The sequence below is a fragment of the Nelumbo nucifera genome, chromosome 2 (genome assembly GCF_055504915.1).
Source record: "Nelumbo nucifera cultivar China Antique chromosome 2, China Antique-T2T, whole genome shotgun sequence".
NCBI lineage: Eukaryota > Viridiplantae > Streptophyta > Magnoliopsida > Proteales > Nelumbonaceae > Nelumbo > Nelumbo nucifera.
Window position 1 is genome coordinate 38692576 of NC_142650.1, and position 12535 is coordinate 38705110.

At 35.1% G+C, this 12535-nt stretch overlaps 1 protein-coding gene across 1 annotated transcript; it reads left to right on the top strand.

The window, feature by feature from the left end:
* The first annotated feature begins 2504 nt into the window (after window positions 1-2504).
* LOC109114828 (cotton fiber protein) lies at window positions 2505-3363 on the top strand. Its single transcript, XM_019198069.2, has one exon. It carries the CDS (start codon window positions 2653-2655, stop codon window positions 3028-3030), a length of 378 nt encoding a protein of 125 aa, XP_019053614.1. The 5' UTR covers window positions 2505-2652; the 3' UTR covers window positions 3031-3363.
* Window positions 3364-12535: the final 9172 nt, after the last annotated feature.

A 12535-nucleotide genomic window follows, 5' to 3' on the forward strand; every position in this document is an offset into this window, starting at 1 on the left:
TGTTTTCAAAATTGGATCAAACCAAATTGTTAGATTGGAAAAATTGGGAACCGGACACCGTTTCACCTCAAAACCGCTTTTTGTCAAAAAATCATTTATTTGGTTAGTGAACCGCTGACCTGGGCGATCGAACCGTCAACCCGGACAACAATTTTTGGCCTTTTTTTGTTTTTCTAATTTTTTATTTTATTTTGTTAGAGTGGGTCATCCATTTGGACCGAACAGTCAGACTGTTTGACACCATAACGGTTCCCTATCCGGTCCAATTTTAAAAACCTTGGATAGGGAGTGGGTGCCTTCTTGAGCTTGGCTTGGTGTGCGGCATGGCATGGCCCAAGGCTCGGCCAACGGACCAGCCTAACCCACGGCATGGCACGGGCCCATACAGGCTCGAGCCATGGGCCATGCCGAACCGATCCCCCAAATTATCCTAGAGGAGAGAGGCACGGCCTGGGACGCCTTGTGGGCCAGCATGGCACAACTTGCACTTTGTGTGGGCCACATGCGGGTCGTGTCCTGTCGACCCAACACGACCCAATTTACACTTCTACTTGAACCCGCCCCATATTGGGAACGAGGTAGGGAAATTCGAGGATTCTCCATCATTGATGAGGAGTGGGGTGCCTTGCCCTTGAACTCGCCCAACATTGAGGAGTGGTTTACCTTACCCTGAACCCGCATGACACCGGGGATGGGGCGGGGATGGGGTAGAATGTCTTGACTATGGGGCAGGGAAAGGGATGGGGTGCCCTACCTTGAACCCACCCTGTTGTCATTCCTATATAATTGTTAATCATTAGTGGAATTAATAAAAATATTAGCTTTTATAATTATTTTTATTTATTTAAAATTAATCAAAATTTCATTTAAAATAATAAAGAGAATAAAAATTATTAAAATTACAACAAATTATTAATAAAGCTAAATTTATTAAAAAATATTTGTTCATATTCAATTAACAATAATTATTTTTTATAAATCAACATTAAATAAAAAATAAAATTTTTATACCTTTCAGATTTTCTTGTACATCGCACAGGTCCCTGTTAGTTTAAAAAAAAAAAAAATCTAAAAAACCGAAAAAAGATAAATGCCTTTCAATTTCAAAAACAACAGAAATAGGAAAATACCAACTTTGTACATTCCCTTTAGATATAGATGCGGACTGCCACAAAGAAGCTGAACCAGTTTAATTATTGAATTTTCATCTTAGTCCTCCAAAAAACGGGCCTTAGGTACAGATCTAGCTTTTTCAGGAGAAAAAAAAAAAAAGGTTACAGATCTAGCCACCTTTTCTAATCACTTTCTAGGAACGTTCAGTTGCGTGCAGCCTCCAAAGGCCCCCATGCCGATCGACTTGGATCAGATAAGTTTTGCATTGAGAAAAGCAAAGGGAAGAACGAGTCAATAGATTCGAAAGGTAAAAACTAGGCCTGGTCTTTGAGCAATACCTTATTCCAGATTAGTATACTAGACAGCATCTTGCTCGGTCTGGTTCAGTCTGGATCCCAGAAAACTAGTTCAGAAATTGTATATATCCTAACCATTTGAGTCTGATCCTGACCTTAGCACTAGCAGGACAGCAACCTAATGGTTATGTTTGGTTTGAAAGAAAAAATAAGGAAAGTAAGAAAAAGATAAAAAGACCTACATAAGATTTATAAAGTTTGCTTGCCTTTCTTTTCCTTTTCTTATATTTTCCTTCAAACCAAACACAGTCAAAGGAGCCGTGAGCCCCATGACTGTTATAGGTCAAATCCATTAATCCAACAGTAGATTCATCTAAATTATTATCTTATAGCCTTTGTTTCAGCCCTGAAAGAGTGATTTGTATAGAGGGCCTGAAGCAGGTCTTATACGATTTATGTTCCAGCTGGTTTCTATCTTGACGGATAGCCAACTCATGGGCACCACTGATGTTTGGTGCAGATTATCTCTGCACACATCACCAAACAGACACAAAATGGACCCCACAGCTTCATTCAATGAATATAAGTAATCAAATTGAAATAGTATAATGATTCTTTCTAATAATCAAATAAGCCCTAAAAAATCAAAGTGCCAATCAGCTAGCTGGTTGTAGAATTGAGGGATGGACCATCCTCAACCCCCCTACTGATCGTGATTATTAATAAAAATTGTTCATATAAACATTTAATTATTTTGCATGACGAAATTACCCCTAAATTATTTAATCAATCTTATTAAAATATTTTTATGATAAAAAATTAAGCTTTACAGGCTTGCCTGACAATTATTGCTAGTGTATGCAGAGGCAAACTTGTTTTAATAATAAGACAAAAATCAACATCAAACCGATTAGCTTGGTCACCAAGTCTTATCTAATCCCATGAAAGATATTTGCCAATATTTCCTTCCACAAAAGTTCAACCTGCAGCTGTCATCCCAGACACGGTACTCCGCTTTGTCACGCTTCATCAATGGAGGAGACTTTTCCCATCTTTTCATCTCTTTCTTCCTTTATAAATTAAAAAAATCCATTTAACACGTATGTTTATTGATCCACCAACAGATCCATTATCTTAAATTATAGAACCTTAAACTTACATATGCTTAATTATATTCTCGTCTCTACAGTCAGTACTCAGTAGTCTTCCATCAATTCAGTTATCCAATCTCCAGCAGCTACCAATGGTTTTCGACAACTGGAAGCCCTTGAACCGATTAAGGACTGCTGTAAAGAAGGTGAGATTCCTGTTAAACTACAACGTAAATCGATTCCGTCTGGCTTCAATCATCGGAAAACCCAGCGGTCATCGTCGGTTAAGCTTCAACGACAGGCCGGGATTGCGGGTTATCACAGACGATACTGATTCTGAAGATAGTGGTTCTGCGAGGGGATTGCAAGGACTACAGAGAACAATAAGCTTCCCCTCCGAAGAAGATGTAGATAGCAGGGCGGAGATGTTTATTTCTAATTTCTACAGGAGACTTCAGATTGAGAGACAGATCTCGCTGGAGCTTCAGTACTGCAGGGAGAACAGTTTGGAGAGTACTCGATCTGATTGATGAAGATAACTAATTTTGGTCTATTGAACCCATGATGGGAAATCATCAGCTTCTTTGAAACGGGAAGCTTCAGCTAAGTATCGATCGTTCTATTTTCTGTCTAGATTTGGTGGACTTTGAGTGTTTGTTGTTGAAGGGTATTCTGATGAGGATCTGTGTTTTATGAGAGATCTCCTGACTGCAAGAGAAGTTATTTTTTTCTGTTTTTGTTTTTTTTTTTTTTTTTGAATTCTTTCATTTTGGAAAAATATGTAAACTCAGTATTAATTTCTATATTTCTTTGTAAAAATTGTTTCATGGAAATTGACAAGGATTAATAATTGTTAATTTCTACTTCATTAATTATCCTTATTGTTGAAAGTGTGTTATGGATCATAGAAGCATAAAACTGATATTTGAGTTTGAATCATGCAAAATGCTCAATCTAGTCGATAATTTTGTGGTTTTATCAGCACAAACTTTCGCACATTTGATGCCACCAGAAATAGGTGAGATAATTCTTCTTTAATTAGGGCCGGTTTGGTTTGTGGGAGTGGATGCGGAATCGGGATCGAAATGGGCTTATTCCAAATCTAATTCATTGATTGGGTGGAACGGGAACCCATTCCCATTTGGTGGAGCGGCATTCTCCATTTAGGACTTAGGAATGAGATTCCATTTTAATTGAACTGATTCTAATTCAGATGAATCAAACATACAACGAGAATAATCATTCCGATTCCAATTCCAAGGATTGTCCTTAAAACAGAAGAGCATCCCTAAAGAGTCACAGAACAAAGCTCAGTGAAGATAGGAGCAAAAGGCCAAAAGCCATCCTGGCAATTTCTTGGAACATGAGCCCATCAGAGATTAAGCAAGCTGTTCAAACATACACCAAACATTTGCTGGAAAAGAAGTTCACAAGGGCAAGGTTGCCCGTCTCCATGTACACATGTGAAAGCTGGAAATTAACTGCCAACTTTAAACGTCAAGAGCTGCGTGGGCCTCAGAAAAAAGGGTAATCTATGAACATCTGACTTGGAGCAAGCTTCCAAAACAAATCCCATCACCTTTATAAATCACACAACTATAACTGGTAAGCAGTGGAGGAGTAAGGAATTTTCTCTTCGAAGGGCCACGGTAGGCTGTCTCGGAAAATGGAGTGAACGTTCGGGTCTATTCTATATTTTTTTAAAGAAAAAAAGAAAACAAAGTTTTTAATATTGGGAATTGGTTCAAGTTTTTATCATTTTAACTGGTTCAAGTTTTTTTCTTTTTTTTTTTGGGAGGGGGGGAGAGGGGTGTCATACAATTTTGACCTTACCTCTACTTGCTAACTAAGATTCAGATTAGGCCTTTAGCTACGTACAAAATTATAGCTAAAAAAAAGAACTGTAGTTAAAGGTCTATACCTATGATTCCCCTATAGCCTATAATTATAGAAAGTATAGGTCGTAGCTAAAAGGCATATATAATCACAGTTTTATCTGTCTGTAGCTAAAAGGTCAATTGCTGATTAAACTTTATCTATAGCTAAGGTATCATATAACCACAATTTGTCCATTTTCAAGACTCAATTGTAGATCAATTTATAAACATTTTTCTCAAAAAACCGTAGCTAAAGGGAGCATTGGAGCATATAGCCATGGTTTGTACAATCTGTGGCTAAAGGCTAAACTGTTAATCAATCTAAAGCACGATTTTATGAAAAAAAAACCATGACTAAAGGAGTATATAGCCACTGTTTGTATGTCTGTGGCTAACGATTTAATTGATGATCAAGCTATAACTATGGTTTCTGAAAATCGTAGCTAAAGGTAGCATATTGTCATGATTTGACAAAACTTAGGCCTCGTTTGGTTTGTAGGAACAGGGGCTGGAATCAGAATCGGAATGGGCTATTTCAATTTTAACTTTTTTGTTTGACAGAATTAGAATCTCATAGTTATAGTTTGATCATCAATTAAGTCTTTAGCCACAGGCATTGTACAAAAGGGAATGACCATTCTCTACCCTTTGATCACTTGGGAATGAAATCCCATTCCCGCTAATTCTAATTCTCATTCCTATCCCTGTCTGATCCAAACAAACTATGAGAATAGACCTAGGAATGGAAATGGGGTGGAGCGGGGCGAGGTTTTCCTTGCCCTACCTGATCCCAAATTGAAATTCCCGACCCAAACCCCACCGGGGCGGGGCTAAAAATCTTAACCTCATCCCTGTCCCCATGGGGAACGGGGATCCCCAACTTTGCCCCATGCCGCCCCGATCATTCTTACTTGTATACTTATAAATTTATTTTTTTATTTTTTTGAAACCTACCTAAAAATATTTTATATTATGTAATATAATATAGTATAATATAATATATAATAATATAATATACATGAGCATATATTAATAATTTTATACATATTATGTTATATAATATAGTTGGGGCAGGGTTGGGGTTGGGTGGACAAATACCATCCCTGCCCTATCCCCAATCCCTAGAGTTTCGGGTTTTCTCCAAACTTACACCAAACCCTGACCAGTGGTAAAAAAAACCCGCCCTAACTAGGGCAAAGCCCTATAGGAATGGGTCAAATTGCCATCTCTAAATAGGCCATTCCAATTCCAATTCCGATTGTAAACCAAACGTCCCCTTATTATATTATGAAACCAATTTACATCTCGATTGAAGCATTTGATCCACTTTGTCTCGATTAACTTTGTAATTAAAGACTCAACCTATAAAGAAAACAACAAAATAATAAACATTCACATTTGTGTATATAAAGTTGAATTTTAAAATTTAATTGTGTACACAATGCTACATTCGTACCAAGTTAATTGACATTGAGAACATTACCATGTATTCAAACCTTAAAGATTTTATCATACAATATAATCCTTCTCTTACCATTACAAAGGTCCAAGCATATAGCAATATAAAATATTGTGATTGGATTCTGCAACATCACGAGATAAATTGTGTTAAAAAGATAACCATCTAATGAAGGATGTCTAAATACTTGAACCCTCCAACATGAAAAATTAAAACATTTTTATAACAACACCCATAAAAGATTTACCAAGGGGATATGTTAATTTTGTCAATAATGCAAGCCTCTATAAAGTTAATCAAATTTCAACAAAAAAAAAAATATAAGTTAATCAACATCACAATCATACCAATGCCATGTTTGGTTCATTGCTCTGGGCCCGGGGTTCGAGGCCCATGGGCACGTGCCATGCCACCTGCGTGCTGGTACAACACGGCCCGCCAGGCCCATAGCGGTTAGTTTTAACTTTTTTGGGGTTTTTTATAGAAATACCCCCCAACAACTATAAATAACCATATTAGGGGGTATTTGTGTATTTTGCTTATGGGGGTTGAAAAAATGACATAAATGCCCCTAACATCTATATAACAACTAGTTTAGGGGGCATTTTGGGTAAAGTTATAAGTATTTTTATAATGACCAAAATACCCATCCTAACAACTAAATAACAGATAGTTTTTTGGGTATTTTGGGCAATTGAATTATGTTCAATTCCTATAAATAGCCCTATCCTCCACCATTCTCATCACACCAATTCAACAATTCTCTTAATCTCTTCTCTCTGTCTTTCATACTTATACATTCTCAATTATCTGCAATATGAGAAATTCTGATTAGCTAATTGTCTGATTCTGCGTTCTCCAATTCTCAAGTCTAAACGTTATCGAAGTTTAGACTTTCAACAAGAAGAAGGCTTGCTCAACCAGCTCAAGTATCTTAATTTGGGATGCTTGGATGTTGAAAGGCTTCAACCGTTGAAATCAAGTTGAGATTTTGAACCAGCAATCCGGGTAATTTGAATTAGATTAATTTTTATCTTTTTAGAATTAAAAAAATGGTCGGCTCTTCTGAAAACCGATTCCCCAACATGGTCACCATGGATGACATTTAATCGCATCACGATAGTGTTAGCATTGGTGCAATTGATGTCGATGGAAGTGGAATTTTCACCCCCAATAGTAGTGATACTAGGGGAAAACAGAGGGCTTCTAAGCTGAGTAGCCCAATTTGGAAAGTTTTCAAAGTAGAAGATATTGATGGGAAGGGGAAAATGGTCGTTTGCCAAAAATGTAGGAAAGATTTTGGTTATTGTAGCAAGGGTGGTACGGGTCATTTGAACAGATATCTGCTCACACATGAGTACGAGGAAGATGAAAGGAGAGAAACAACTGAAACACAGATTAGGAGGGGGGCTAGTTTTGGTACTTTTAGATATTCACAAGAAAAAATGAGACAAGAACTTGCTAAGCATATTGTACATTCAGAACAACCATTTATATTAGCTGAAGATCCAAAGGTAGAAAAATGGTTGCATTCTGTAAACCCACAATATAAAAAATTTTCTAGGAAGACTATAAGAACCGTTGCTTTAAAAATTTTTTATTCATATAAACAAAATTTAATTTTTTTGTTAGCAAATCTTAATTCTAAAATTGCAATTATTTCGGATGTTTGGACATCCAAATTTAATATTAGTTATATTTGTGTTATTGGCTATTTCATTGATGAAAATTAGCTTTTGAATAAAAAAATTTTAAGTTTTACTAGGCTTGAATGGCTATATAGTGGCCCAGCTATTGCTGCAAGTATTTTAAATACTTTGCATGCTTATGTATTAGTTTTGATAATGCTAGAAATAATGATTATGCAATAAATATTTTAAAATCTCAGTTAAAACCATGCTTAAATGGTAAATTATTTCATATTAGATGTGCATGTCACATCTTAAATTTATGTATTCAAGATGCCTTGAATATTATTTCAAATCATACTTCAAAAATTAGAAACTGTATTATATGTATATAAAAAGTTCAAGGGCAAGAAAACAAGAATTTAAATATTTATGCCAAAATTTTGGTTTAAAATATAAACATTTTATATTAGATGTAAAGCAAAGGTGGAGTTCTACCTATGCTATGTTAGAAAGTTGTATATCTCATAAACAAATTCTTTCTAATTTTTATAATTCAAAAATGCCTAATAATATGATATTTGAGGAAGACTGGGAAATGGCAGTCTGTATAAGAGATTTTTTAAAGCATTCTTATGATGCAACAGATGAATTATCTAAAATTTATTATCCAACTAGTTGTAATTTATCATATAAATTAATGGTAATTAGTGATTGTTTTGCTAAATATCCATAATTTCAATGTATTGTTGAAATTATGGAAAATAAATTTAAAAAATATTGGGAGAACATTTATCCCTTTTATTGTTTAGCTACAATATTAGACCCTAGGATTAGGAAAGGTGGTTTAGATATTTTACTTGAAACATATTGTGAAAATATGAATATTGATATAGTAAATAAAAAAGAAGAAATTAATAATTTATTATTTGAAATGTATAGTTTGTATAAATCTGAAGTTGTAGGAATTCCTACAACTTGTTCATCATCTTTTCTTCTACTTCTGACCTTGAGCCTAGTAGTAGAAGAGAAAAACTTTTTTTATTTAATAAGTAGAAGGCAGAAATTTGCTAGTCCTACAACAAGTTCATTTACTGAACTTAATTTTTATTTACAAACAATTTTTTTTCTAATTTAGGTGAAGTATCAAATAATTTTGATATTTTAGCCTGGTGGAGTGAACACTCAAAAAATTCTCCAGTTTCTCGCCGCCATGGCACATGATCTACTAACCCCTCTGGTGTCTACAATTCCATCAGAGTCTTGTTTTAGTGCAGGTACCCGGGTGCTAGATGACAAAAGAAGTTGCATGAACGATGAGAGCATTGAGATGTGCATCTGCTTCAAGGATTGACTAGATGCAGAAGATAGATTAACAAGACAAGGGATAGCATGATGCAACACCGGACATTTCACCCGAAGCAGATGATGAAAGTCATGAATGATTCATGAACTTTGCTACTTGTATAGATTTTTTCATTTTTTCAAATTATTGTAATTTTTTATAATTTTATTTAATTAATTTGATATATTTTTTTAATTTTTTTAACAATGTAATTTTGTATTTTCAATTTGTAACCATATTGTATTTTTTATATTTTATTAACTTATTCCATTTTTATATTTTATTCATCCAAGCATGTAATGATCCAATCATTGTATTTGTAATTCATTAATTTGTACCATTCAAATTTAAATGAAATAAAATTCCTATTTTTCTTCCAATTTTTATTCCATCATTCTTATTTCAATTTGGTTAAGTATTTTTTTTTCATTTATGTGTTAAATAACTTAGATTTCTCATTTCCTAATTTTTTAAATAGTTCCCAATTCCCAAAGTTTATAGGAAAGTTAAATATTTTAGTTTTACAATTTTACTTAGAAAAGAAATCAAAATTTAAAAAAAAACAAAAAAATGAAAAAAAATAGTGCAGCCCAGTTTGGCCCAAGGCCTGCCTTGTGGCTCAGCCCGGCCCAGGCTCACGTGCCAACACAGAACAGCACGGGCCCACCTAGGCCTGAGCCGTGGGCCGTGCTAGGCCGACCCCAAAAATTTCCATCGAAAAGAACAACACAACCCATGGCGGCTTGCGGGCCGCCGACACAGCCCACTTTACACCTCTAGCTCTCGTTCTCTTAATTCTTGCTCATTATAAGCAAGAATGAATAAAATTAGAGTTTTTGGTTACAAAATTCTTGCCTAGGGCTACATTCGTTTTAGAATGAAAAATCAGCCCCATGGCACAAAAATTGACTAGCCTGTAGCATGAAAAATAATCATGCCCCATCTTGCTCATTTCATTTTTTGAGGAAACTCTACCTATAAAACTATTGTTATAGACACTTTTACAAAAGTACTTTTCTGGAAATACTTTTACGAAAACACTTTTATAAAAGTACTTTTACAGAAGTACTTTTATGAAAATACTTTTATGGAAGTACTTTTACAAAAACACTTTTATGAAAGTACTTTTATAAAAGCACTTTTAGAAAAATACTTTTATAAAAGAACTTTTACAAATGTACTTCTATGAAAACACTTTTACTAAGGAACTTTTAGCCAAGTACTTTTATAAAAGCACTTTTGCGGAAGTACTTTTGCAAAAGCACTTTTACAAAAGCATTTTTATAAAAGCACTTTTTACGAAAGTATTTTTATGGAAGTACTTTTATGAAACCATTTTTATAAAATCACTTTAAAGAAAGTACTTTATAAAAGCACTTTTATGGAACTACTTTTATGAAAGCACTTTTACGGAAGTACTTTTATAAAAACACTTTTATGGGAGTACTTTTACGGAAGTACTTTTATAAAAGCACTATTATGGAAGTGGTTTTACAAAAGCACTTTTATGAAAGCACTTTTATTAAAGTACTTTCGCAAAAGTACTTTCATAAAAGTACTTTCGCACTTTTACGAAAGTACAAAAGAACTTTTGGGAAAGTACAAAAGAACTTTTGGGAAAGTACTTTTATAAAAGCATGTTTATGAAAGTACTTTTATAAAAGCTCTTTTACAAAAGTACTTTTATAACTTTTATAAAAGCACTTTTACAAAACATCTATGCCAATTGGTAAACATTGACTATTGGAGACCTAGGCTAGCAGTTTGTGAATACCAGCATAATTTTTTTTTTTTTTTGAAGAATGAAAATGAGCAACATAGGACGCTTATCGGTCTGAAAAGAATACATTTTTAGAAAAAACAAGTGTTTGGTTCATAGCAATATTTTCTCATTTTGCCTATTTTTACCCATTCTTTTCCATTTTAGAATTTCATCTTAGGTAAGAATGAGAATTGAACCAAACATGGCCTAAGTTGTTTGACCTTTATTTAATTTCAAAATATTTAGTTCCTGAAGAATTTCGGCATATGAGCAATAAAAGAATTAAGTAATAAAACAGCATTCCAAAAAAAGATATATCCAATAAAATATAACTAATGATCATGATCATGAAGGAATGAAACTTACGGCCTTAAAGCAAATTCACCCAATTGTCTTATAACAATTAATTTAGGAAAAATTCTCGATTACTTTGGCTCCACTGACAATTTGATCTCCAAAATTTAAAATACAATCTAGCATCTAAACTTTTAATTTGCTGACAATCCGGTACCTGGCGTTAATTCACTGCCAATCAAGGCATAAAAGATGCAAATGCCCATCTGGTTCTCGACATCACCACCACCAGCGTATCGCGCATGGTTCCCAAAACTGGGTTCTGACACAATCTCCAAGTCCGGTTATAGACAAGGCACCACCACCATTCATCAAACAGCCCAGAAGATCGTTTCAACACCAGCCCATAAGGAAAAGTGAAAGAAAATGTAAAAAGAAAAAACACAAATTGTAACCCAAAGATTGTTCTTTCTTCCTTTTTTTTCGAATTAATTAGAGTTAATTCTTCATTTTTTTCTCTTTAGTTTGCATCTCTATCCACCTCTTTGCATAAGAAACGGAACTTTGAACAAAAGTATAGGTATTAAATTCACATTGAAAACAAAATCTATTTTGTCAATTACATAGAGATTTGTAACAGTCGTTACCATCACTGATCAACGTCAACGAGGTAGGTAGCTACCATTACTAAAGTCGCCCTTCATGTCTCTATCCTACCCAAATGTTGCCAAGCAACCGATCAAAGACTCGTGTGATCCTTGGAATAATTTTCCGATTAATGAACCCAATACAAGCACTAACCGAATTCCTCAAGTACTCACCGGAAAACCTGGTCCACATCTACCGAAAGAAATGCCGGTCGGAGGAGTCCATGGGCGAAGACATGGAATGGAGGTAAGCCCAGGCAACCTGTTTGACGAGGCGGTTCTTGATGGAAATCTCATAGCCGGACAGAGAACCAGAGCCGGTTGGAGACTGGATTACTGTGCCAGGGGATGAAGGCATCAAGTCCCTTAAGGAAGTTTTAAGTCTGTGATTGTAAAGAGACAAGCTCGAAATCATTGGACAACGACGAAGACTTGTCGCCATTGGGAAAGCTTGAGCTCAACACCGGGGGAGATCGAGCTTTGTGGGGAGCAGGGAAGAAGCTATCGAGTTCCTCTATTGGAGTGTTGACGAAGTGCTTGATTTAATTGACCCCATTGATATAGATAGAACAGAAGAACATAGCCCCACAAACAGAGAGAGACAAAAGAGGTTTGAATAGATTCACTTGGTTTGGCTCAACCTTCTACGGTTGGGACTCACTCACCGTCGGAGAATCCGGAAGACATTGTTTCTGGGTTCTTGCTTTTGCTGCCTGCTTCTCTCTCTTTTGTTGTTCACGTTTTGAATAATGAAGAACGATCAGTTAACTTCACCTCTCCACTGTCGTTACTTCAACACAAATTGAAGAGAAAGGGGAGTAGGGTAAAAAAGAAAGGAAAAGGGTAAAATGGTTCCAATATTATTACGAAGGTTAGTTTTGGCATTATTTAAAATGCACATCACATGTGATGGCTTTGACTGAGGGTGAGTTAATGTCAGGTACCGGATTTGGAAAATTAAAAGTTTGGATATTGAATTATCACGTTTTAAAGTTGGGGGACCAAATTATCACTTGATTTAAA

Coding starts and splice junctions, on each gene's coding strand:
- LOC109114828 (XM_019198069.2), top strand. CDS start 2,653: ATGGTTTTCGACAACTGGAAGCCCTTGAACCGATTAAGGACTGCTGTA.